Genomic DNA, 24,472 nt, shown 5'->3' on the forward strand with positions numbered 1-24,472 from the left:
CGTTTTGATGTTTCCAGATATTATCTGAAACATTAAGAATTAACAGATGAAATTATCTATTACTAATATTAAGTAATCTAAGCCCCGGTCACACCTTAACGTATAGCGTGAACGGACGCCGCACGGATAACTTTTTTCAGTCCGTTCATGTCCGTTAGATTCCGTTCTTATCCGTTAAACCGTCGTTCATTTCCGTTTAATATCCGTTCAGTGTCCGTTTTATCCGTCGTTGACTGTTCTGTCAGGTGGAAAATTTTAAGCATGTTCAAAACTTTGCACGGTCGTTCACGGACAAAGTGTTCGTTGTACATCCGGTAGGCGTCCGTTCCGTTTCCGTTTTGTATCCGTTTCTTGGCCGTTATGCAGAGGTTCGGTAGAACATTCACCAACGGACTTCTACCGGACGTATAACGGATAAAACGGATGTTGAACGGATGTGAAACATACTTCTACCGGGCGTATATTGATAAAACGGATGATGAACGGATATAAAACAGATAAATGCCAATTGGAAATATCGAATCTCAAATGCCAGTTATTGGTATGCCAGTTTTCTTGACGTTGTCAGGAATGCTTACTATTCATTATTGATCTTAAAGTAAGAGCACGTCTTCACTATCAAGCACCTCATATTTAGGCCAGACCCTACCCTTTGACGGTTATGAAGAACAAACCAAAACAAGTTACACAGAAACTTTTTGAATATTTATGCGATTAACATGTATTATTATTGTCCCCTTTATTTTTCCGCATATCTTGTTCATCTGTTTTATCCGATACACTTCCGTTAGGTGTCCGTCTCATGTGGTACTCGTCCGTTGTATGTACGCTCGACATCCGTTCTGTCCAGTACGTTTTCGTTTCTGGTACGTTGCATATCCTGTGTGTTTGTCCGTTATGCATTCGTTACGCGTCTGTTTTATTTTGTCAGTAATTCATCGGACTCCCAACGGAAAACAATTTTGTCAACGGAATACTTTTTTTCATTCGTTAGGCGTCCGTTCGTGATATCCGCTAAGGTTTAACCACAGCAAATGGTTTACACTAAATACAAAGTGTTGTCATTTATTACATATTATCAATTTGCAATAACATTTACGATACCAATTACTGCGCCAGGTGCAAATTTCAACAATTAAATAGTTATTTCCTGCAGTTCATTCGGATCTGATATTTAGTGGTATTTGTTGAAATGCATATTATTTTATAGTGGTGTTCTAGAAATTTCCCTATTTAATAATTGAAAGGCTTAGCTATTTCTTCAGTCCTATAAACGTGTCCAGTCCACCTCTAAATATACACACATTTTGTATTCTTATAGGGAAGACTATTCCAAAGTCTTATAGTGGAAGAAATGAAACTATTAAGATAAGGGCTATTTCTAGCACGTTGAAGTGAACAGTATGATTTTCATTCCTCATAGTATACGGGGTTTTTTTCGAGGAAAAGATGACTGGACTACTACTGAAAACTACTAACAGTATTCAAAACACAAAACTTTTATTGAAACTAATGTACATGATTACCTTGCTTAATTAGTTTCAAATGTTGTTCTTTGTTCATTTGAATTTTCGAATGTCTTTCTTATTTTTACAGCTATCAGTGTTGTCTATCGTTTGTCATGAAACACGTTTCAATTCAAAATTTAACACTTGGGCAAGTTTTGGAATTCAAACAATTCAAACACATTACCGATGGGTTACAAATTTGGTATCAATCCGTTATTGTGTTATGTCTTATTACTTTATACAGATTATCAACGTATTTCACAAGAGTAACACAACGGGTGGCATAAGAGAAGCAGTGAATACTCATTACGGAGCTCATGAAATTACAACCAAGGTTTTGTTTCTTAGAAATTAGTTGTAAGTGTTTTGTTTTGCAACTGTTATTTGTTATTTAGTAGTTTTTCTTTTCTAGTCAGTCTGTTTCTTAACTTCATAAGCTGGAACATCCTTTTGGTATCTCTGGGTTCTCTCTTTCCATCTCTGATAATGTTTGCTTAATTTGTCATGTCTTTGTTGATACTTTGGTTTTTGATACCATCGGCTTTACCAACTTTTTAACAGAGAATTTCTGATTTCGTAAGTTATATATCATTCTATTAATCAATTTCATTATAAAAACAACACTGGTCACAATTAGAAACAAATGTGTGACTAACAATACTTTATAATATATGTCATTATAAACACTTCACCAAAACAAAGATTTCAGACACCACCTGCGTGTATTTCATTTGGAATACTTTAATTAAACAATCAAATAAACATCTCATCATATATACCAGGATTGACATTATTTATTTACGCTAAACGAACGTCCTCAAAAGAAAATCAGTAACGCTCGAATAAGAAAAGAATAAAAAGGCCAAAAAAAAAAGCATTGAGGACCAAAACTTCCTAAAAGTTTTGCCAGATACAGGTAAGGTATGTCAAAAAGACATCAAGTTAGATCTATGAAATGGGAAATTAAGAAATAAACAGATTAACAAAACAAAGGCTTGAAGAGTGTAAATCTTAGAAAAGATCATCTTTGCCGTCTTGCCGTTTCCTGGTTGTATCTGTAAACCACAAAATAAACAGATGAAACTATCTATTTGTAATAAAACTTACATAGAAGTGTTATCGCTTATCAAAAACTCCAGATTTAGTCAATCAAACCCACAAAAAAAGACCAGATAGAGCAGGGATTCATATACTAGTAAGCGTACAAAGGCAGACCAGATAGAGCAGGGATCCATATACTAGTAAGCGTACAAACGCAGTGATAATGTTTCAATTGACAAAAAAAACACTATCAATATCTCTCATACTTTTCACCACGAATGTGACCTACATCATTAGACTATAAACCGGGTTTGTAATAACACGAGCAACACGACGGGTGCCACATGTGATCAAGATCTGCTTACTCTTCCGGAGCACCTGAGATCAACCCCAGTTTTTGGTGGGGTTGGTGTTGCTTAGTCTTTTGTTTTCTACGTTGTGTCTTTTGAACTATTATTTGTTTATTTTTTTTATACTGACAATATTCCTGTTGTATGAAATCTAGTTGCTCCATGTAAAATACAAAAAATAGAAAGGATATTTATTTATTACTTCTATGTTAATCAATCATATGTCTGTTTTATGCTTTCTTTCGAATTCAACCAACAATACTTGACTGGTTCTTCTTTCGCTGTATTGGATACATACATTACACACGTGTCCTAACAAACAATTTTCTTGCAAAGTGTTATGTCTAATTACTTTGTATAGCTTATCAACGAATTGTATAGGAAGAACACAACAAGTTTCACATTTAGAGAAGGATCTATTTACCATTCCAGAGCACAGGCAATTAATCCAATTATCCCTTGATTTTTGTGGGTTTTGTGTTGCTCAGTCTTAAGTGTTTTGTGTTGCTCAGTCTTTCGTGTATCGTGTTGTCTTTTGAATACTGTCATTTGTCTTTTGATAGTTTTATTTTCTTACCATGGTACTATCAGTCCGTTTTCGAATTATTAGCTTAATTATTCTTTGGTATCTTTGGTTTCTCTTGTTTAACTACCTAACGGTTATTTTAGACACACAAATCAATGAATGTGTTTGTAGATAGATGTTTTTGTGTTCTGTTAAATTGTTCCTTTTAAAATTGTTATACGATGATGACTGATGTGCCCATATTTTGACTATTTTATTTATTGTGTCTGTTTAGTTAACGCAACAATGTAAATATAACGGAATTTGTTGAGACTGTCATCAAAGTGAGAGAGTTAGCGCTATAAAACCAGGTTTAATCCACCATTTTCTACATTTAAAAATTTCTGTACCAAGTCAGGAATATGACAGTTCTTGTCCATTCGTTTTTTATACGTTTTGTTATCTGATTTTGCCATGTGGTTATGGACTTTCCGAATTGATTTTCCTCTAAGTTCAGTATTTTTGTGATTTTACTTTTTATGTCTGCTCTTTTTATGTCTTTTTGTATATGGTTTTAATATGTTTGCTTCACAAATTAGTCATCAAGCATGTCTGATAAAAGTTTTCACAGAGTCACGTATCGTGCACCTGAAAGTCATTTCATAGAATCATAAAAGTCATTATTAATTAACGCATGTGATAAATAGAAACAAATGTGTGACTAACAATGTTTTAAATATGTGATTATAGACACCTCATCAAAACAAAAGTTTCGGAACCATCTGCATCTTACATTAATCAAAATAACAAAAGGTTTAATCTTATAAATTAAATTCATGAAAAACACAGCTTAACGCCACAAAGGATTAGAATAGGTCTTAAATCTTTGGGTGGAAGAGTCTAAATCTTCGAATAGGTAATCTTTGCCGTCTTACCATTTCCAGATATTATCTGTAAATTACAAAATAATCAATGCGAGATGAAAATATCTTAAAAAGCGTATTTTTTGGCTAGTACAGAAAAAGGTAAATTAACAAAAATATTGAATAAGCGGTTTTTCTACCTTTTAAAAAAAAATAATAATAGCCATTATTTCATCACCAAAGTACCACATTTTGATAGTAATCTATTGGCGCCTGTTAAAACGTTTAAACCCGCTTCATTTGTTTGCACCTGTCATAAGTCAAGAACCTGATATTCGGGGTTGTCGTTTGTTGATCAGGTTAATGAGTGTTTCTGGTTTCTCGTTTTAGTATAGATTAAACCGTCGGTTTTCCTGTTTGAATGGTTTTACACAAGTCATTATTGTGCCCTTTTATAGGTTGCTATTTGGTGTGAGCCAAGACTCCGTGTTGAAGGCTATACTTTGACTTATAATGGTTTACTTTTATAAATTGGGACTTGTTAATAATAATGAATAATGAAAATGAAGACACAAGTCAAGAAACTCCGTCAATCTGTTTTTGCACGTAATTTGTGCATGATTTTATTTGACACATTCACATGCTTCAACATTTGTTTGAGGAAACAAGAATAGATACTAAAACATGTTTTTCTTTAATTTAATCTTAAACTCTTGGTGAATGTGCTCCTATAACATTTTTTTTAAAATGTCATGTGTGACCAATGTCATTAGGGTGATGGTGTATACTTCAGAAAATTTAAAGAGTGTGTCGACAAACCATTTCCTTTGCTGTAATGCAAAAAAGAAAAACACTGAACATTTCTTTATAAAATTTCATGATCAGAATTATCTCCCCTTTTGAGGCAGTGTTTAAGAAACTAATCAATTAAAAAAAAACTGCTTGTATTTGTAACTAAGTCGAAATTATTAGATGAAGGACAAGTCTTACAAACGAATTGCATTACTGTCGCAAAAGTTGGCTTACTCAAAAGATCAATGTTTGCCTCTTTAACGATCCAAGTTGGTTAAGGACCCCCCGTACTACCTTTGTCGGTTTTTTTTATCTACGATTCTATCTTTTTTCAATACTATGTCTACCATAGTGAATCTAGTTAACATAGGCTATGGCAACATGAATTAGAAATTTCCCCCTGAAATAAAAACAAGCGATTCATATCTCGTCTCTAATAGTTCACTTTTAAGGATGTATCATGTTTGGGATTTTTTGTCAGATTTTCAAAATCCTTTGGTTTTATTCATTTGAGTGACTTAAAACATTTTACCCACTAACCTACATTTTTCTTTTTAAAAATCTTTAACATGTATAAGTATAAGCCATCTGTGAAATTCTTATAACATCTTTGTTAATTTCTAAAAGTTTTTGAGAACTTAACTTTTCAAAAATAAAGCTATGAAAAATCAAGAGGGAAAATTTTCCCGCTAAAATTATGATGGCTAATATTTCAAATACAAGCACACGGACCTATATACTGTTTTGCTCTTTTGATTTCTTTATTAATCCCCTATCAATATATATATATACTAATGTTATGAAAAGCTTGTTATTTTTAAACTTTTTAAACTTCATTAAATACGTAGTGACAGTATATACTTACGGTTACTAGTTGGTTTCCTATTACTTCTCGAGTAACTGTGGCTTCCTGGTTGTCATATTTCTGTACTTCTATTAGTTTGTTACCATCTAAATTATAACGAACCTATTTGAAAGAAATGGAACTCATCTTTTTGGTTAAAAAAAAAAGGCATCACCTATGTTCAGATATCCTTAATCGATTTAAAAGATGAAAACCATGCAATAAAATGTGGAAATCACCTTTATTCCAAAAGGAGTGAGACATTATACATGACAAGCATCTCCTCCTAAGCATGTATCAATCGCTGTGCTATTCCCAATACAACATATAACCATGTTGAATAGGACACAATCGGTTTACTACACTGATACATAAGGATCTCTTAGACTGCGAACCATGGCGATAGGCAGTGGAGACACATATTAATCCTATCGGTTTATCAATTCATTATGGTGACCATAAAGATAATGTCGGTTTCAGTTTTTCTTACTAATAACTCTGTTGGTGCAGTTTTTGAAAATAGAAGCAAACATTATGTCTATGTGTTTCTCTCCGTTTTAGTTCCTTACCCAGATTTATTTTCTCTCTATGAGCTTATGACTTTGAACAGTGGTATACTACTGTTACTTTAAGCGTAAAGTATTAATTGGGATATGTTAACGACAAACGATTTAAGCAAACGGTATTTTATTGCTGAAAAAAAACCGAAGGGAAGGATCAAGATATGAAACAGACCTTCCAGTTTCGGCAGTATCCTTAATCTCAATTGTTCACTAGGATTTATGATGTGCAACCATACTGGTGTGTTGGTTATTAAGTGACAGGATATCATCAATATGTATAAGTGAAATTAAAGGTATTTTTGTTTGATTTTATTTACTTTTGTCTCTTTGATAGTTTTGTAAAAATTTTGCTCTGTAAGATTTTTTAAAGTCGGTCAGTAAGGGTGTAAAGTAGATGTTCAGTCTTAAAAGATTTTTCTGATTAATTGACAGAGGTTATACCATAATCTTTTTGCCGTCCATTGATGAACTTGGGAATTCCACTCCTAACTTGAAAGTGACTTCTGTACTTAAATGTCCTACTATTGTTTTGACTCTGTACTCGTCTTCATTCACAGTTATCTCTTGTGTGGGTTTAATAAGTCCTTCCTTAGTCTTTGATCTCATTTCACTATCAACACCTGCTTGTAATGAAAAGTAATTCTAATTATACCTCTCTAATTAGGGACGAGGATGACAAATGCTAAACAACAATGTGATATAATTATGTTTTTCACAATGAATCAAAATAAACATTTCTTTTGACTTTCACATTTGATTAGGGATCATTAGGAATGTTCCTCTTTAGTATTTTTGTAAGTTAACTTTTGTTTTTCACAAATCTTTGTGTAAAACAAATTTCAAGACTATTTTTCTATCTTTGACTGTAAATTATCTGTTTTGAAATATATATTCAAATGCATTAAAGTCGCGAATTTTGTTTTAATAATAGGTATTTAGTAAATACATTTCTTTTTTAATAAACATAGATTCACCCATTGCACTTGAGTGTGATACGATATTTCTCCTTTCGAGACATTTAAAGAGTCAAAATTCAAAAGAAGAAAACTAGCGAGCTCCAATGAAATTTCAAAACAGAAATTCGCTTATCAAAATGCAAAATCAAAACCTCATTCACATAAAAAAAAAATGCAAAACGACTGTTGTATTTCTGACTTGGTACAGTTTGGAAAGAAGATTTGTTATTATTTTTATTTATCTAAAGTTGAATTGTCGAGGGGAGAGAAATATCTTATCGTACGATATGGGGTAGTGTGATCTCTTTATTTATAGATTTTTCGAAGTTTTAGAAGCATATTAGGTCGCTTTTTACCTCAGAACTAGATTACCTTAGATGTATTTGGCAAATCGTTTAGGAATCTTATATTTTCAATTCTCCTCAACTTCGTACTTTATTTGGGTTTTTAACTCTTTTTAATTCGAACGTCACTGATGATTTTTTTGTAGACGAAACGCCTGGCGTAAATACAAAATTTCAATCCTGGTATCTATGATGAGTATATTTTCATGACTTTACAAAAGCAAAGTCTGAGGAAAGACAAAAAATTTGATGTCATAATTTTATTTTACCATTGAAAAACTGAGATTAGACAGAAAACAACATGTTAGTTATGTAAAGCAAGAATCGGCAAGTAGGCAAAAGCACAAAATTAGAATTGATAATTATAGATATATTTATAAGTGTCTTACCAGTTTCCCTTCGCCCTTTATATCTATTTTCATTTTTTTGTCTGTCGAAATAGCGGATTCTTATTTGTTTAGCTAAAAAATCAAGTTAGATACCACCGTTCATATAAATTATAAAGCATCTAGTTGATCTATTATATACAGACGTGTTTTTGTATATTTAATCTTACAAACAACATGAACAAAAGTGCTGTGACAAAAACATGCATTCATTATCTTGTTTTTAATAAAATTTCTGATAACGACTCTTATATTTTTTATCTTATCTTATAGAACTACCAAAGAGGCGTTTTACTACTAGGCGTACCAATGAGAATCTCTCACCGGGTAGTTATTTTAGGATGATCTTACTTCAAAGTTGGAACCTAAGTTGTACGCCAGATAGGTCATAAAACACCTTTTTTTTCATTCATGATTTTCATGTATGATTTTCGAATGTATATTCACTTTACCTTATTACACTTGGTATTGGTTGGATAATAAGTACTATTGTGTTTCAAATGTAGTGATAGGAGGATCTTCATTACTAGAGAATGACTGGGTTTAAAGCCAATGAAATTGTTAGATTATCAGGTTTACGGCAAGTAGAAACTAACGCGTGTGTGTGATATACACAAACAAGATATCAATTTCAGACCAACAGAAAATGCAGGAATAAAAGGCATAATGTATTCTGAGTCTTTTTTTCATTCGGTGGAGCTGATAATAAAGTCGTTCTTTTTTTTTCAATTAAGATCAGAAATTATGTGAAGTACACATAACACATTAAAAACCATAAACCACCCTCTCCCTGCCTTCGACGGACAAACGTGTACTCACCAAAAGCCAGAAATAATTCATCTAAGTTCTCTTCTGAAACAACTTTCCATTTTCCTTGAAATTGAGACATTACTTACTCCTATAGAAAATTGTCAACTGAAAATACCGTTTATTTTATGGGGTTACCGGTGATATGACCAAATACGTTTTATAGAGGTCTACCGATAGTACGATGGAAGCACCTGCTTTTTATCAAATTTAGATTATTGTAAAGCGACTTACTTCGTTTGACCAGACTGTCAAATATGAAAGGCGGAAGATATCAAATTGATATTTCAGTCCATAGGTCTGGTGCGCTCTTTGTCCGTGGCCGGCTATCCTATAAACATTATACAGTTTCGTGCAATACAGACAAATGAATAAACGCTCATGCTAATATAGTTAAAACATATCATACTTGATTTCTGAACCTCCCCAGAAACTATCCGTGACATAGGTTATAAATCAATGACGTCCGAAGTTAAGACATTAGGACTATTGGTGGTTGGAAGGTTATAATTTAAAGGACGTCCTGAGTAGAGACATACAAATGTATCCTGGAGCTATGTATGACGGGGAGGTTTTAATGAAAGAAACGTCCGGAATGAACACATACCAATGTATCATAGAACTTTATATGGCGATTAAGTTCAAATGTAAGAGAAGTCCAGAGAAAAGATAAATATCTATCATAGACCTATCTGTTATATTAAGGTTATAATGTAGGCGTATGAGAATTTGGATTAGAAACATATGCATGCATAATAGAAATTTCAATGATAGGGAGGTTTTAATGAAAGTGACGTCCTAAGTATAGACATAAGAATGTATCATAGAGCTACCTAAAACGGTGAGGTTTTAATGCAACAGTTATTAAGTGTAGAGACATACGAAATTATTATTTTCGACGTCCGGAGTAGATACATAAAGATATATCATAGAAATACACATGTATCTGTAACAAGGAGGTCTAGATGCATAATCACGTCCAGAGTAGAGACGTAAGAATGTAAGAAGGAACTGTATATGACGGAGAGGTTTTAGTGTAAGAGAAAAGTTAAGACATACGATTGTTGCAAAGAAATATCTATAATATAAAGATTACCGGTATTATGCAATGGACGTCCGGAGTATGAAACAGCGATTTTCTTAATTAAGATAGTTTTAATGAAAGCTTATGATTAAAAACATAAGAATGCATCATAAAACTATCTTAATTTGGGGAGATTTTAATGTTAGCGACCTCTAAAGTTAAGAAATAACAATGTATTACTTGAATTGAAATATCTATGGTAGGGGTTTTGATGAAAGTGATGTCTGGAATACAGTAGTCAGCACTTCGGTGTTGTTATGAATTTTAATTATATGGTCATTTTCATAAATTTCCTGTTTACAGAATTATGAATTTTTCGAAATACTAAGGATTTATTATCCAAGGCATAGATTACCTTAACCGTATTTGGCACAACTTTTTTGAATTTTGGGTCCTCAATGCTCTTCAATTTTGTACTTGTTTGGCTTTATAACTTTTTTTTATCTGGGCGTCACTGATGAGTCGTAGGCAAAACTCGCATCTGGCGTATTAAATTATAAGCCTGGTACCTTTGATAACTATATATCTATGATACGGAGGTTTTAAATTAAAAAGCGTTCGGTCTATATAAATTCAAACGTATCATAGAACTAGAGTATCTATGTCGAAGAGGTTTTTTAGTGTAAGGGACGCCTGGACAATAGATATAAGAAATATATCATATAACTATTGATGTCGGTGTATTTTAAGAGACGTCCTGAATAGAAACATGAAAATGTATCATATCACTGCCTCCGGATCAGAGACACAAGTGTGTATCATAGAACTAGCTATGTCGGAGAGGTTTAAATACAAGGGGCGTGCGGAATAGAGTAATTAGAATGTATCATATAAATACATGTACCTATGTCGGGGATGTTTAAATGTAAGTGACGTCTAAGGTAGAGACATAATAGTGTATCAGAACTACCTATGTCTGGGAGGTATAAATGCAAGAGACGTCTGGACTAGAGGCATAATAATGTATCAAAGAACAACTAATGAAGGGGGGATTAACTGTAAGAGGTATCCGGAGTAGAAACATAACAGTGTGTCAATGGACTATCTATAATGGGAAAGTTATATAATATATAATGTAAAACGACGTCTGGAGGTATAAGAATGCGTCATAGAAAAATCAATAGTGGAAAGTTTTAATGTGAGTGACGTCCGGAGCAGAGACATAACAATATGTAATGGAAATATCTGAAATGTGAAGGTTATAATGTAAGAATGTATCATATAAATATGAATAATGGAAATGTTCTGATGGAAGCGATGTCCATAGAACAGACATACAAATGTATCATAGAGTTATCTTTGAGATAGTGTAAGCGTGGTTTTACTGTAAGCGCCGTCCTGATTATAGAAGGAAAGTATCTGAAACGATATATCACAGTGATGTTTTAATGTAAAAGAGGGGCGAAAGATACCAGAGGGACAGTCAAACTCATAGATCGAAAACAAACTGACAACGCCATGACTAAGAAAGAAAAAGACAAAGAGACAAATAATAGTACAAAAGACCAGTATAGAGAACTAAATACTAAGCAACAGGAACTCCACCAACATCAGGGGGTGATATCAGTTGCTCCGGAAGGGGGAGCAGATCCTGCTCAACATCCGTCGTGTTGTTCATGTTATTACAAATCCGGTAAAAAGAGTAATTCGGTAAGTTACGTTCGTGAAAAGGAAAGGGGACTGTAGTTACGACATAAAGAACATATCCGAAATCATCGGTGAAACCGTTATTCCATTAATGTAAGCTGTATCAGGATTGGAAGCATTGGTTGACTTAAATATCGTATATTTTAGATATATATAATGGTTGCGGAAAGTGAGTGAATAAACTCATCATAGATACCAGGACAAAATTTTGTATATACGCCAGACGCGCGTTTCGTCTACAAAAGACTCATCAGTGACGCTCGAATCCAAAAAAGTTAAAAAAAAAAAAAAAAAAAAAAAAAAAAAGCCAAATAAAGTACAAAGTTGAAGAGCATTGAGATCCAAAATTCCTAAAAGTGTTGCCAAATACAGCTAAGGTAATATATGCCTGAGGTAGAAAAGCATTATAATTTCAAAAAATTCAAAATTTTGTAAACAGTTAATTTACAAATATAACAATATCAATGATAATTCATGTCAGATCAAAACGTGAAAGGACGTATTTTATATTTGGTTATTTTCTGGTAAAGGAGTGATAACTCGATTTAAAACATGTCCTATATCGTAAATCATGTACTTCATGTCAAATATTCAAGGAAAGTATTATTAAGCTGTCCATTCGTTTGATGTGTTTGAGCTTTTGACTTTGCCATTTTATCAGGGACTTTAGGATTTTGAATATTCCCCGGAGTTCAGTCTTCTTGTAATTTTACTTTTAGCTTATCTGTAAATAAACTCATCATAGATACCATGATTGAAGTTTTGTATTTGCGGCAGACGCGCGTTTCGACTACAAAAGACTCATCAGTGATGCTCGAATCAAAAGAAGTTAAATTGGCTATATAAAGTACAAAGTTGAAGAGTATTGAGGACTAAAAATTCCAAAAAAAAATGACAAATACAGCTTAGGAAATCTTTCCCTGATGTAGAAAAGCCTTTGTATTTCAAAAAAATTGTAAACAGTTAATTTATAATTATAACCATATCAATGATAATTCATGTCAACACAGATGTGCTAGCTACTGAGCTGGTGATACCCTGGGTGAACAAAAATTCCACCAGCAGTGGCATCGACCCAGTGGTTGTAAATAAATTCATCATAGATACCAGGATTGTAGTTTAGGTCTTTTTTCGTACACATTTTTCGCGTAAAATAAACTCTTGCACTTTATATCTTCTTACAGTTATTTCGATTTACTCACTCTATGACGGAGAATGAATTCTTGTCAGTTTTGTATTTAGTGACAGCATGTGCATATGAATGAAATTGAGAACGAAAATGGGGAATGTGCCAAGGGACAACAGCTCGACCAAAGAGCAGAAAACATAGTCCATTACTAAGTGTTCATCGTGGTGATACTTCCGTCTTCAAATGTCTAGGTTTAATAATCCTTTAATGATAGCTTTTAACAAGAAATTCCTCAGAATTTATCAATGGGATCTCAGTTTTCCCCCTTATCCCCTTCCCCTTTACATAAATACCAGCCGTTGTTGTCTCATTTTTAGTTTAAAATTGAGAAAGGAAATGGTGAATATGTCAAAGCGACAACCACCCGACCATAGAGCAAACAACAGCCGAAGGCAACCAATGGGTTTGCCAACATTTGGGTGATTCCTTTGTTTGTACTCTTCTTATGATAAATCTTGCAATCCTATATTTGATCCTATCTGATTAGTTTATATAAATAGTTTGATCTTGTGCATCACTGAAGAAATATTGATTGTCGAAATGCGCATCTGGTGAAGAAAAATTGGTACAGTTTATTCTGTACCCCTATTTTCGACATTTAAACCTTATGTATGTTGTCAATATAATGGAATTTATATGGGAGTTTCATACAAGTGAGAGGTTTCGCTAGATACAAAATCAGGTTTAATCAACCATCCTCTACATAAGAAAATGCCTATACCAAGTCAGTAATATGACAGCTTTTGATTTTGCCATCTGAATAGAGGCTGTTTAGAATTTTCATCGCAAAGCTCGGTATTTTTTTTTATTTTACTTTAAATGTAACTACTACCAATTGGTCGATGACTCTGCTGGTAGTCTGATAGTCTCCGGGGGGTAAAACTGGTCCAGAAGCCAGTACTTCAATACGGGTATGAAAATATGGATTATTTCGTGTCATTAAAATTTGTTGTTACAAGATTTAGGAAATTATTTCAAATTCAGGAATGTATCTCCCTCATGCAAATGTCCGATTCCTTGCACGGCGTAAGCTATAATTTTTGCACTTTTAAGTCTTTAATTTCACTGAAGAAATATTGATTGTCGAAATGCGCATTCGGTACAGAAAAATTGGTACCGTTCATGTTATTATAAGGAGTTAATTGATAGTTTCGGTCAATGTGCAATTTTTTAGATCCCATTTTGCTGATCATTTAAAGGGTTTAGTTTCTTTTCATCTACAATTTTTTTCAAGATAGTAGTCAAATACAACAATATCGGATAAAGATTGCTATACAAGGGAAATCATTCCAAGGAGACAGTAGCTGGTTTTAATCATGTTGTATGTATCTTGTACATCTAATAATACGATTTCTGTCTATTCCATCATCTTTAACAAGACTATAAGAAAAAACGTTTATAATTTTCTAAACCCACTGTGTTATTACTCATATAAGGAGTTTGACTGATAATTCAGGTTGAAATGGAAAGTATGTGCTTCCTGACATTTCACTTTTATTCTAACTTCAGATATTTTATTTCACTTAATAGTTGTAAACAAAGTCTCTTAATGTTACAACAATGGCAATAAATTTCTTACCTGTATTTCCTGATATTTCACTATGTTTGTCCCCAACAGTGTTTAAATTAGGTGAAAATAGACATTTTGATAATTTTGTCTCCATCAGAATTGCTGCCTATTATGGATTTGAAACATTAGGCAACTATGTGCAATTAATCCTGATGTTGTATATCAAATTTGGTCATGATTTTCAATTGTAGGATTGATGAGTGATATAGACTAAGCAAAATGTATATGTGCCTGTTAGTCAGTAGTTGTCCTCAGCAGATTATTATATTTTTCATCCTCACCAACCTTCTGTTGATAGCAGATCTGTACTAGCCCATGTTGTACAAAATGATTCAGGCAGTACTGGTCTTAACTGTGGGTGATTTTGCAGTACAAATTGATTTGACATCTATCTTTAATTGTTGAAAACCGTACATTTAGCTTTTTTCTCTTTGGGTAGGCATCTATCGCATTTCCTCATGCACAAGAAAAAAGTTGTTGCATATTGAGCCAGTAGCCAGTAGCTTTTATACTGAACAAACACAAATTACAAAAGTCAATGGTAGCAGGGGGTTATTTTTAACCCTAAACATAACACTTATTGAGCAAATCTAAAGTCTGTTTATTGCTCTGAAAAGTATGTTTACTGTTTAACAATGTACAGAATGAAAACAGCTTTTATCACATATTCATAAATCACCAATACAATTACAAATACAGCTTAACTTACACAAAATGATCATTAATCACAAAAATTTATAATACAGTTCATCTTTATACACAAAATATTCACTAATCAACAATATGGTAAATATACAGTTTCTCTTGCACATAATATACATGTATGGTTTACAGTGTAAAAATAGTTGATGGTTTTCTATGTAATTAGTCCAGTCAATCTAGCATAAATTTTACCCTAACCCGAAAGTAATTGCAACAGAAGATTTTTAAGTTTTAATCCGTAGCATTATACCCCAAATATACACAGAAAAAAGTCCCATAAAATCTAGTTTGAGGAAGACTAAAAAAATCACCATTTAAAATTTCTATGGAGATTTGCATTGAAAAGGGAGATAACTCTTGCAAAAAAGGCAGAAATATCAATAAAAATTGATACAAAATTATAAATTTACCGCTTCTATTCATCAGAATGTATTGATTCTTGATTTTTTAACGGTCTTAAGAGTATAACAAACAACTCTAAAGGTGTTTTCATTTCTTTTATCAAGCTATAATCTAGATTTCGTAATTCATTAGTTGACCATTTATTGAAATTTTCAACATGTCGAGGTAAAGAATCTCAAATTTAATAAAAATAATTAAGCATGTATTCTTCTTTTTGTGGTTTAAAGTTTCTTTAGATAAGTAAGTTACTAAAAAAATATAATATACAGATATAAACAATACCTATTTTTCACATTATTTTTTCAAAATGGTCACAAAGCTTCTAATTTGCAATTTCTTTAATGAAAAAGGCACGAAAAAAATAAAACTACCCATAACACTTTGGTTTTGTACATTTTATGAGCAGAAGAGTACATAATTTAGTCAAATACTAACGTATAACCCCATCAAAGTACAATACCTTCCATAAATTTCAAGAAAAACAACCAAAAACTAACCAAAAAAGGCAAATTTTTGTAAGAGTTATCTCCCCTCCCAATGTAAATTTCCATAGGAAATTAAAAATGCTGATTTTGAGTTTTCCTCAAGTTAGATTTTATGGGACTTTTTTCTGTGTATATAAAGGGCATACTACTATAGATTAGAACTAAAATATTTTCTGTTGCAATTAGTTTGAGGTTAAATCTTAGTTTGACTGGACTAAATGCATTTATGTGTATTATGCATCTGATGCTATAATTCATGCTTATCATAACAAAATGTAAAATATGCAAGTTATAACCTATTTGATTTTTGAGATTCAAAAATGGCAGATCACTACTAAAACAGATCACTGTTTGTGTCAAGAGACAAAATGTTAAGTAAGAAAGTAATATATATATATATATATTCTCCTCATCACAATACTGGGTTACAGTAATCTGTCAAACATCCAACTTCACAGCAAAAGTGAAAATATAAGTTAAGACTGCAGTTACTTAATGACTGCATCTTTCCATTATATAAATGCCATTAATAATTTCTCCCCAATACACTTACTATAGCCTTATTAAGATAAAAAAAAAATATCCCTCACCTTATCATTCAGATATTTTGTAGGAATTGAAACACAAGATTTTTCTTTGGTTTTCATAAAACAAAAACATGAGACATCATGGTTTGAGACCATTATAAATCTGACAAGATCAAGCACTATTCTAATATCACAGAAAACTATTGGAATAAAATGTCAGACAGAGAAATCCTTAATATGGTAACTACTCTTCAGCTAGCTTACTAAAATGTAATATGCAATGCTTTCTGAATATGTGCATGTATGTACCTGTCCAGAACAATTGCATTTACCTTTATTTAGCAATTATTATCACAAAAATTTTGCTTTTAATATTCATTTGTTGAACTTTAAAGCATTAAATTCTGAGTATTCCACATTGCTGACATAGTATATTTGATTGTTTGTCATGTTCGTCATGCAATCATTTTCCTGATTTTGGTGTAAGGAAATATTCAAATGCATGAAAAATTGGAACGAATGCTGACAGGAAAGGGTGTTGTGATATACAAAAAAAAACTATCAAACATTAAAACAGCTCAAAAGAAGGTGAGCATTAGTAATTTCAGTAGATAAGGTCAACTAAAGTTTCTATTAAAACAATATAAATATACCATCATCACAAAACATTAGATAATAACAAACTAAACAAGATGTAGACAAAAAACAATAAAATCATCATTTTTAAACTGATAGAATATTAGAGATTGCTTTTCTGTGTGAAGATTACCTGTATTGAAATCTTAAAGTTCTGAATAGTGCTGAAGTGGCATGGAATACGAATGAAATTAATATTAAATTTTTCATCAAAAATTTACTCATCACTTTAACATTGATGCTAGACAAAAAATACTTTAATCATTGACAAAACTATCATGGAAAGTAAACATTAAAAGGATTGATACAAAAAGTAATAACAAACACATGCAATTATTTCTGAATTTACAGTTAGACATGGTAAAAACTAAAATCAGAGGGATATGAAAAGAATAAAACAAAAATTACCTTTGTGAGGTAGTTCAACAGATCAAAATATCAACATATATCACATATAATATCAATCATCACACCAATAATCAGATTTACTCAATAACAAATATCATCTCATTTACCACTTATATGACGCATCAAATAAGCTGAAGTAAATAATGTAAACCAACTTATTTTCATGAGCGATTTATTTTTGTGACTTGCAGGTAGAAAATTACGCTATCATAAATTGACGCAAATATGTTAAACTTGGATCTTTCATCATCAGACTACATCAAGTGAAAAAGAAAATTGTGAAATTAAATAGCTGCAAAGTGGATTTGAACGGGTAAAACGCTAAAATAAAGTATCCGCGAAAATATGTTGGTTTACAGTATTAAAGTAATATCACTTGAATCCCTGATATGGCAACATCAACTCCAATATCAAACACATATTAATCCTTATATCTATCTTTTTTAGTAATGTTCCTTTTTCAGAAACTAATGTTCTTCTAATTCACCAGGAAAATATTATTTGTTACAAGAACCTGTTAAAGCTACATGTATTTTAAATCAATTGGCATAACATTTAAAAAGCTTCCACCTCATTTTTTAACCATAAAATTCAAATAAATCAAATCAGGATATCAATGGTTAAACTGAACACAGCATGCCATGAATTCAACATGTTTATATATATGAACTTGTATAGAAATTTTTTAAATCGTTTTGACGCTTATCAAATTCTTTTTTCAAAAACTCAATACAAAATATATCTTTTCCAAATTGAAAGAAAAATCAAAAAAATTCTATTTACAATGTTCAAAGAGTGATTTTGATTTTGATAAGAAACAATAAGAGCTTTGCAAAATCATGTTTTTAAACATTATGGTCAAAGGGAGACAAATGAATAAATCATATCCAAATCAAATGAAAAAGAACAGTCACAAATCTGATGGGAAATTCAGAAAATAAATGAAATTTAAAAAGTCAGTTTTTTTAAACATATAAAAGCAATTTTATTTTCATAAATGAAAAATAAACATCATTAACAGAAAATTTGCAGGGATAAACATATTGGTTGAAATGACTTTTTGTATGTATGTGTTTGTATATGTAACTAAATGTAACTAAAAAGTAATCAATATAGGTGTGTAAGTGGTGTTGTAGTGTGGAGGTTCATGTATGATGTGGTCATTGTCATGTTTTGATTTTAATGAGTTGAGTTTAGTTCTGATTTTGATGATGACCTTAGGCCTATGGAGAAAGAAATGAAATACATTTGAATTACAATTCAAACTACATACTGGCAATTTGTTTTTAACATTTTTTTTTATATGTTTATCTATATTTTAAACATAATAGGGTGCAAGACCAATACATTCAATAATATCAACAGTTATACATGGACATATTGATTTGGAATATGATAAAATCAGATCTTATCTGTTGGACGAAGACTCTTCCTAATGGCCCTATACAAGTTCAAAACGGTGGATTCCAACTACAAAATTTTTTCAAGTTGTGTAATCACTACAAAATAAACAGTCATGCAAAACTCTGCCAGGTAAAGCAAAAGACAAATTATTTTTTTATAAAGTGACTTTGATATCACGGTAAATAATGAGACAAACAAAATTATATGTCCATAGGACACCATTCCCTGCTAGCACTATCATTTCTTAGGTTCAGTAAACAGCAAGGTCAACACTCTAATTTGGCATATACTGTAAAAGGTTCACATCAATCTGAACATGTGTAAAAAGTTTCAGAATCATGTGACCACATGTTCATAGTAAACTAACTTTAACTAAAGCTTAAATCTATCTTAAACAAGATTTGAAAGTGGTAGGAGATGAAAAATTGAAAACGTTCACTAACAGATAAACATAATGCCACCCTACTATCATAGAAGCATACAAATAAACACACATGGGCACATTCTTCAAGTTTTAGTTTCTTGTTTTTAAATATAAACACATTCTATGGTGTCACTATGTGTATTTGAATATTACTACATTTGATCAAAGTGTAATTCACATGTTTATAATATAAATTCTAATCCTCAAACAATTGGATTATAAACACATCAGTTTCCATGACAGAAATTTTAATTCTGCACATGTGGCAAGCCAAGAACGTTTATACCACATGAATGATATAAAAAAATATATTTGGTTGTCTATGACTTGCATTGCTATTCTTACATTTTGTCTTCTAAATGGGGTATGTTAAGAAATACTTCTATTGCATTGTATTACAACAATGTTTCATTCTCTTGATGAGAGTGTTGAAGTTTCTTCTGGCATTGTCTTAGTTCTTTTTTTTAGCATGGAAGGATCAAAACCTGGATGTCTCCGTGCATGTTTGTTCAGATGGTCACTCCTCATGAATCTTTTGTCACATAATGGACACAGAAATTTCTTTTCACCTGAAAATAAAAGAAAGCTTTTAGCAAGCTACAAAAAGACAAATATGTGTTTCAAAAAACAGATATATTCACAACATGAACACTGTTTAAAGGACGGACCTAAAAAGATGGTTGCTGTCTCATTGTCATTTACCAAACTTTTTCTTTTCATTCAAAAATAAAATCTGGTCCTTTCTTTTCAATGACAATATATTTATATATATATATATATAACTATACTATCAGAATAGAAAAAAATGTTTCTACTCTAATATATAGCATGGTTAGTACATACATGACATAGGTGATATCTCCTAATTTCTTGTTTCCAAATAAAGGCATATTTCTAGAGTATGCATGTACATGTATTTTTAGCATGTAAATTATCACCTGTGTCTCTTATTTTTCAGCATTAAAACATGTTTAATGTTCTGAATAAAATTTGATGGTTTCTTGTTTATAGTAATGAAGAATTATTCTTAATTCTTTAATTTGTTTTTGTTTGTTTGTGTTAAATAATTTGTATTGACATTTTATTTGATTGGACTTGTACCTACCAGTATGGGTTCTTGTATGTCTTGCTAGCTCATCAGATCTGGCAAATTTTTTACCACATCCAGCCCAGTTGCACAAAAATGGTTTCTCTCCTAAGAAAATAAACAAGAAATTGATTTATTCATTACTATATTTCCACACCACTTTCTTTTACTGTCTGTCAATTCAGAAAAGGAAGGGGGCTACATAAAGATAACTCTTGGTTATGGTTTAAATCAATATACGGTATTATGGGTCATTTGGTTTCTTGTGAAGAGTTGTGTAATTGGCAATCATACCACATCTTATTATTTTTATATTGTGAGGATTGCATTGAGACTTTTGTTGACAAAACCTGTTTGTCTGGCATTCAAAATTTTAATCCTGGTGTATAGTTTTTTTTATAGTAACTATATATCCAACTTGGATCTAAAAATGAAGATTGCATTGTGTTTATCAAAGTAAAGCAATGCAGTGAATTATGAATTGGGAGATATCTTTGGTTATCCTTTCCTCCTGAACATGCAGGGAATATTTGCCAATGAATGTTAAGCAGCCAACAATCAATCTAGTAGTGTCCATAATTGTAGTTATTTTCAACTAAAATTATGAACAAAGGAAGATAACTCCAATCTTAAATATTACTTTTTTCTATTGCATTTATATCTGTGACAAATATGGTTCTACACATACACATTATTTTTTAACTTGAATCTATATTTCATTGAGAAATTTCTTAAAACGGTCATTGGTCTGTGCCAAACTGTTTAAAGTTTTTCTGACCAAAAAAGAAACGGAAGTTGACCTTTTCTACTATATTTACAACTTGAACATCTTAATATTTCTAACTCTGTTGACGCGAAATGATTTTTTCTGACATTTTGTTGAATAGACAGCGTTCTTGGATAGAGTGTGTATAATGATATGCTCAAAGGAATATGTTGTTTTTTTTAATATCTCAAATGTTGTGATAAAGTCTGGAAAATTGATAATCAAACCATTCGAGACACCCATTGCTAACTATATATCCATACATAAAATGTATACACAGCCCTACTCTGATTTTGAAAGGATATATCATAGTTTCCACCCACTACAAATTGTGCTAATTAACAATGACATTAAACATGTTAAATATACATATATTATTGTGTCTACAATTTCTGTATGAAATGAGGTCTGTCAGGAAATATTTTGACTATTAGTCTTAGAAGTTACACAATAATTATTTCTTATCCTCACTTTTCGAAGGTAATCTATCCACTGCCTAATTACAAAATCACCTGAGTACACAGACAAAACATATCACAGATGTCCAACATCTTAAATTGCTGATGATCCAACTTATTAAATATATATATCAAATGTCATTATTGCGACTGACCCATTTAATTTTTACTTGTTTATTGGTGAATAGCTAAGGTTGGACAGATGAGATGCCAATTGGCAATCTCCAAGTCACAAAATAATTGATATGCAGGTAAATGTATATCAACAGATCAATGAAACAGTTACCCAACATCCATATGATCAGGTATCTGCATTAAATACTGGTGTACACCTGCATAACCATATATTATGATTTTCTTAAGATTTCACAATAAGGAGAAATATATTTTTGTTTTATTTCTAAAATAGAGTTTTCTTTTCAATTATGGGTGTTTTAATTTTTTAAAGACTTGACCAACTGGACCAGATATTTGTGGGTTTCAATTCAGAAAAACATCTATTGACCAACATCGTACTGCCACGCCCATTTTTGTACAAACCTGTGTGTGTTCGCAGATGAGCTTTCAGGTGAGAACTTTTCCCATAAACTTTGTTGCACTCTTTGTAAATACATTTGTGTACTTTTCTTGAGGAAATACCAGTCGTTTCTAAATAATCTTCATCGTCACTGTTGTCTTCCGAAGTGGGCGTGGTCATTTTAGCGCGCTTTCGATATCGTCTGTTTTGGTCATTTCGGACATTGAAATTTTCGTCATGTCTTAATGATCGAAGGAGTTCTGGTTTGAGATCCGTTTTGTAATAGTCATGATCTGTGTTTTTCTTTTTGTATCGTCCTAAATCCGTTAGTACTCTTGCTAGAGAAAACAAAGAATCTGTTTCTGTATTGGTTACCAAGTCAACCTCGTGTTCATCAAATTGTGATTCAGGGGATTCCGCTATTGAGTAAACCACTTTATTTGACATTTCCACTAAACATTCTGCAGCTAAATTGTCATCAAAACAATCGTTACACTTTTCTTCCAATGTCATACTGAATAAGGCAAGCTATCGTCCATGTAAACAAATGAAATGTGTTACAGAAGCCTTTGTTGTCTTTTTAACAACAATGAATATCTCTCCTTCTTTGATGGAGGATTTGATCTGGTTTAAAGAATTAGTTATTCCATACTTTTTTCTTCATTATTCTAATCAAATTACTTCTATCTCATGTTCGAATATATGAAAATAAGTAGCTGAAACGCTCGTAGATGTGCTACCGCGTGCAGTAGTGGGCGTGTCACATAGCGGAACTGACGTCAAATTTACTCTTTCATTCATTTTATTGGTGGTTTCTGAAAAGCCGCGAAATTATTTTTAAACCATTGTATTTACAAAAAAAAACCTTGCTAATGTAGAACAACTATAAGGGAGATACATTGAACGGGAAATTATTCGGATCACAGAGGCGGATTTATAGGGTTTGCAGGGGTCTCGGACTCCCCCCTTTTAGTTTGAAAAAATGGTTGATTATTTAGAGAATCCTCGAATCACTAGCTGGAGCGCCTGCGGTGTCCCTGCCCCTCTAAGTCAGTCAGTTGGCCCCATGTTGAAAACTTATGGATCCACCACTAGATCCCTCCTTAATGGCTCAATGCATAAGAAGTTAGACTTCGCCGGGAAAAACGCAGTTACACGTGCAAAAGTCAAGGATTTATGTTGTATAATACAGATTGACATAACTTCGCTTAGATTTATATAAAACATATTTGTTATATATATATATTTATGTAGTAATCTCAGTAATCACAGTATAAACAAAGAACAATATATGAAAAGATTTATATTTTACTTTATAAATCCTTGATTTAAGTATTGTTCAAATCCTTGTTATGATATAAATGTATGTGTAACGGTTTAATTATAGCCTAAACATATTTAGTTGAAGATATATATATACATCAAGGATTTGTATACAAGGATAATATTTTCAAGTTGATGCTAATTCATGAAATTTGAAAGTATACACAAGAAAATATATAGGAATTTGGTTATAGTACTATTTAAGTTGTTTTAATTCGAAGATTGGCCTACTTTAGAAAAAAAATCATTTTCTCGTCGGAACGCGCTGTGCAGTTTTTCAGTTTTCTATATAAAAAAATAATAGCGAGTTTACCCGACTCCAAGCCTAGCCATTGCACTTCAGTATTATTTTAAACTTTCCGACCCTTCCCCCAAAAGTTTTCACAACTGCGATTTATCTTTCGTCTATCCCCATACAGCATTTCGGCACAATCTTATACGGGCGGGTTTTTTTTTTTAATAAAAACGTGATTTCTTGTCCCAGCCACTTTTTAAAAAATGTGTTTGATCTTTACAAGTAATTTTTTGGCAGTCAGTACATTGTATTAGATTTAACATTTTTAAGCAAAGAATTATTGCAGATAAAAGATCGTGGATGCAACGAATAACAATACACATGCATGTACGTAATAAGCCTAACAACACGGCCGACACTCGGCTAACCGAGAGATTGGTCGGTTAATCTATATTGAGTATGCGGCTATATGGGCGGTTGGTCTGTTAATCGGGTTGGTTCTACGTCTGTTAAGAGTAAAACGCACAATTTAATCACGGTCAAATTCTGTTAAATATACAGATTTTTGGCATATTATAAGAACCAAATGAAAAAAAGAAAAGTGTCTGACAAAATAATATCTATCTTAGAACATTTTCCACCTGTAAAA

At 32.0% G+C, this 24,472-nt stretch overlaps 2 protein-coding genes across 3 annotated transcripts; both read right to left on the minus strand.

The window, feature by feature from the left end:
• Positions 1 to 4,202: 4,202 nt before the first annotated feature.
• Positions 4,203 to 9,083, minus strand: LOC139518411 (fatty acid-binding protein, heart-like). 2 transcript variants are annotated; one of them, XM_071309957.1, is made up of 4 exons: positions 8,972 to 9,083; positions 6,908 to 7,086; positions 5,925 to 6,026; positions 4,203 to 4,355 (listed from the first exon to the last, which is right to left on the minus strand). In XM_071309957.1, exons 1-4 carry the CDS (start codon positions 9,039 to 9,041, stop codon positions 4,305 to 4,307), a joined length of 402 nt encoding a protein of 133 aa, XP_071166058.1. In that variant the 5' UTR covers positions 9,042 to 9,083; the 3' UTR covers positions 4,203 to 4,304. The 2 variants fall into 2 exon arrangements, with proteins under 2 accessions (XP_071166058.1, XP_071166057.1); XM_071309956.1 differs by lacking the exon at positions 4,203 to 4,355 and adding an exon at positions 4,923 to 5,097.
• Positions 9,084 to 17,803: 8,720 nt separating this feature from the next.
• On the minus strand, positions 17,804 to 23,043 carry LOC139519374 (Krueppel-like factor 9). Its single transcript, XM_071311385.1, has 3 exons — positions 22,289 to 23,043; positions 20,543 to 20,632; positions 17,804 to 20,006 (listed from the first exon to the last, which is right to left on the minus strand). Exons 1-3 carry the CDS (start codon positions 22,776 to 22,778, stop codon positions 19,846 to 19,848), a joined length of 741 nt encoding a protein of 246 aa, XP_071167486.1. The 5' UTR covers positions 22,779 to 23,043; the 3' UTR covers positions 17,804 to 19,845.
• Between the last annotated feature and the right edge of the window lie 1,429 nt (positions 23,044 to 24,472).

The sequence above is a fragment of the Mytilus edulis genome, chromosome 4 (assembly GCF_963676685.1).
Source record: "Mytilus edulis chromosome 4, xbMytEdul2.2, whole genome shotgun sequence".
In the NCBI taxonomy this organism is placed as follows: Eukaryota; Metazoa; Mollusca; class Bivalvia; order Mytilida; family Mytilidae; genus Mytilus; species Mytilus edulis.

Excerpts from the sequence above, each read along its gene's own strand:
- LOC139518411 (XM_071309956.1), bottom strand. The coding sequence starts at position 9,041 with ATGTCTCAATTTCAAGGAAAATGGAAAGTTGTTTCAGAAGAGAACTTA. Across the intron at positions 7,087-8,971 it reads TGAATTATTTCTGGCTTTTG|GTGTTGATAGTGAAATGAGA; the intron begins GTGAGTACACGT and ends CATTACAAGCAG. Across the intron at positions 5,098-5,924 it reads TAGGAAACCAACTAGTAACC|CAAAGGAAATGGTTTGTCGA; the intron begins GTAAGTATATAC and ends TTTGCATTACAG.
- LOC139519374 (XM_071311385.1), bottom strand. The coding sequence starts at position 22,778 with ATGACATTGGAAGAAAAGTGTAACGATTGTTTTGATGACAATTTAGCT. Across the intron at positions 20,633-22,288 it reads TCATCTGCGAACACACACAG|GAGAGAAACCATTTTTGTGC; the intron begins GTTTGTACAAAA and ends TTATTTTCTTAG. Across the intron at positions 20,007-20,542 it reads ACATACAAGAACCCATACTG|GTGAAAAGAAATTTCTGTGT; the intron begins GTAGGTACAAGT and ends TTTTATTTTCAG.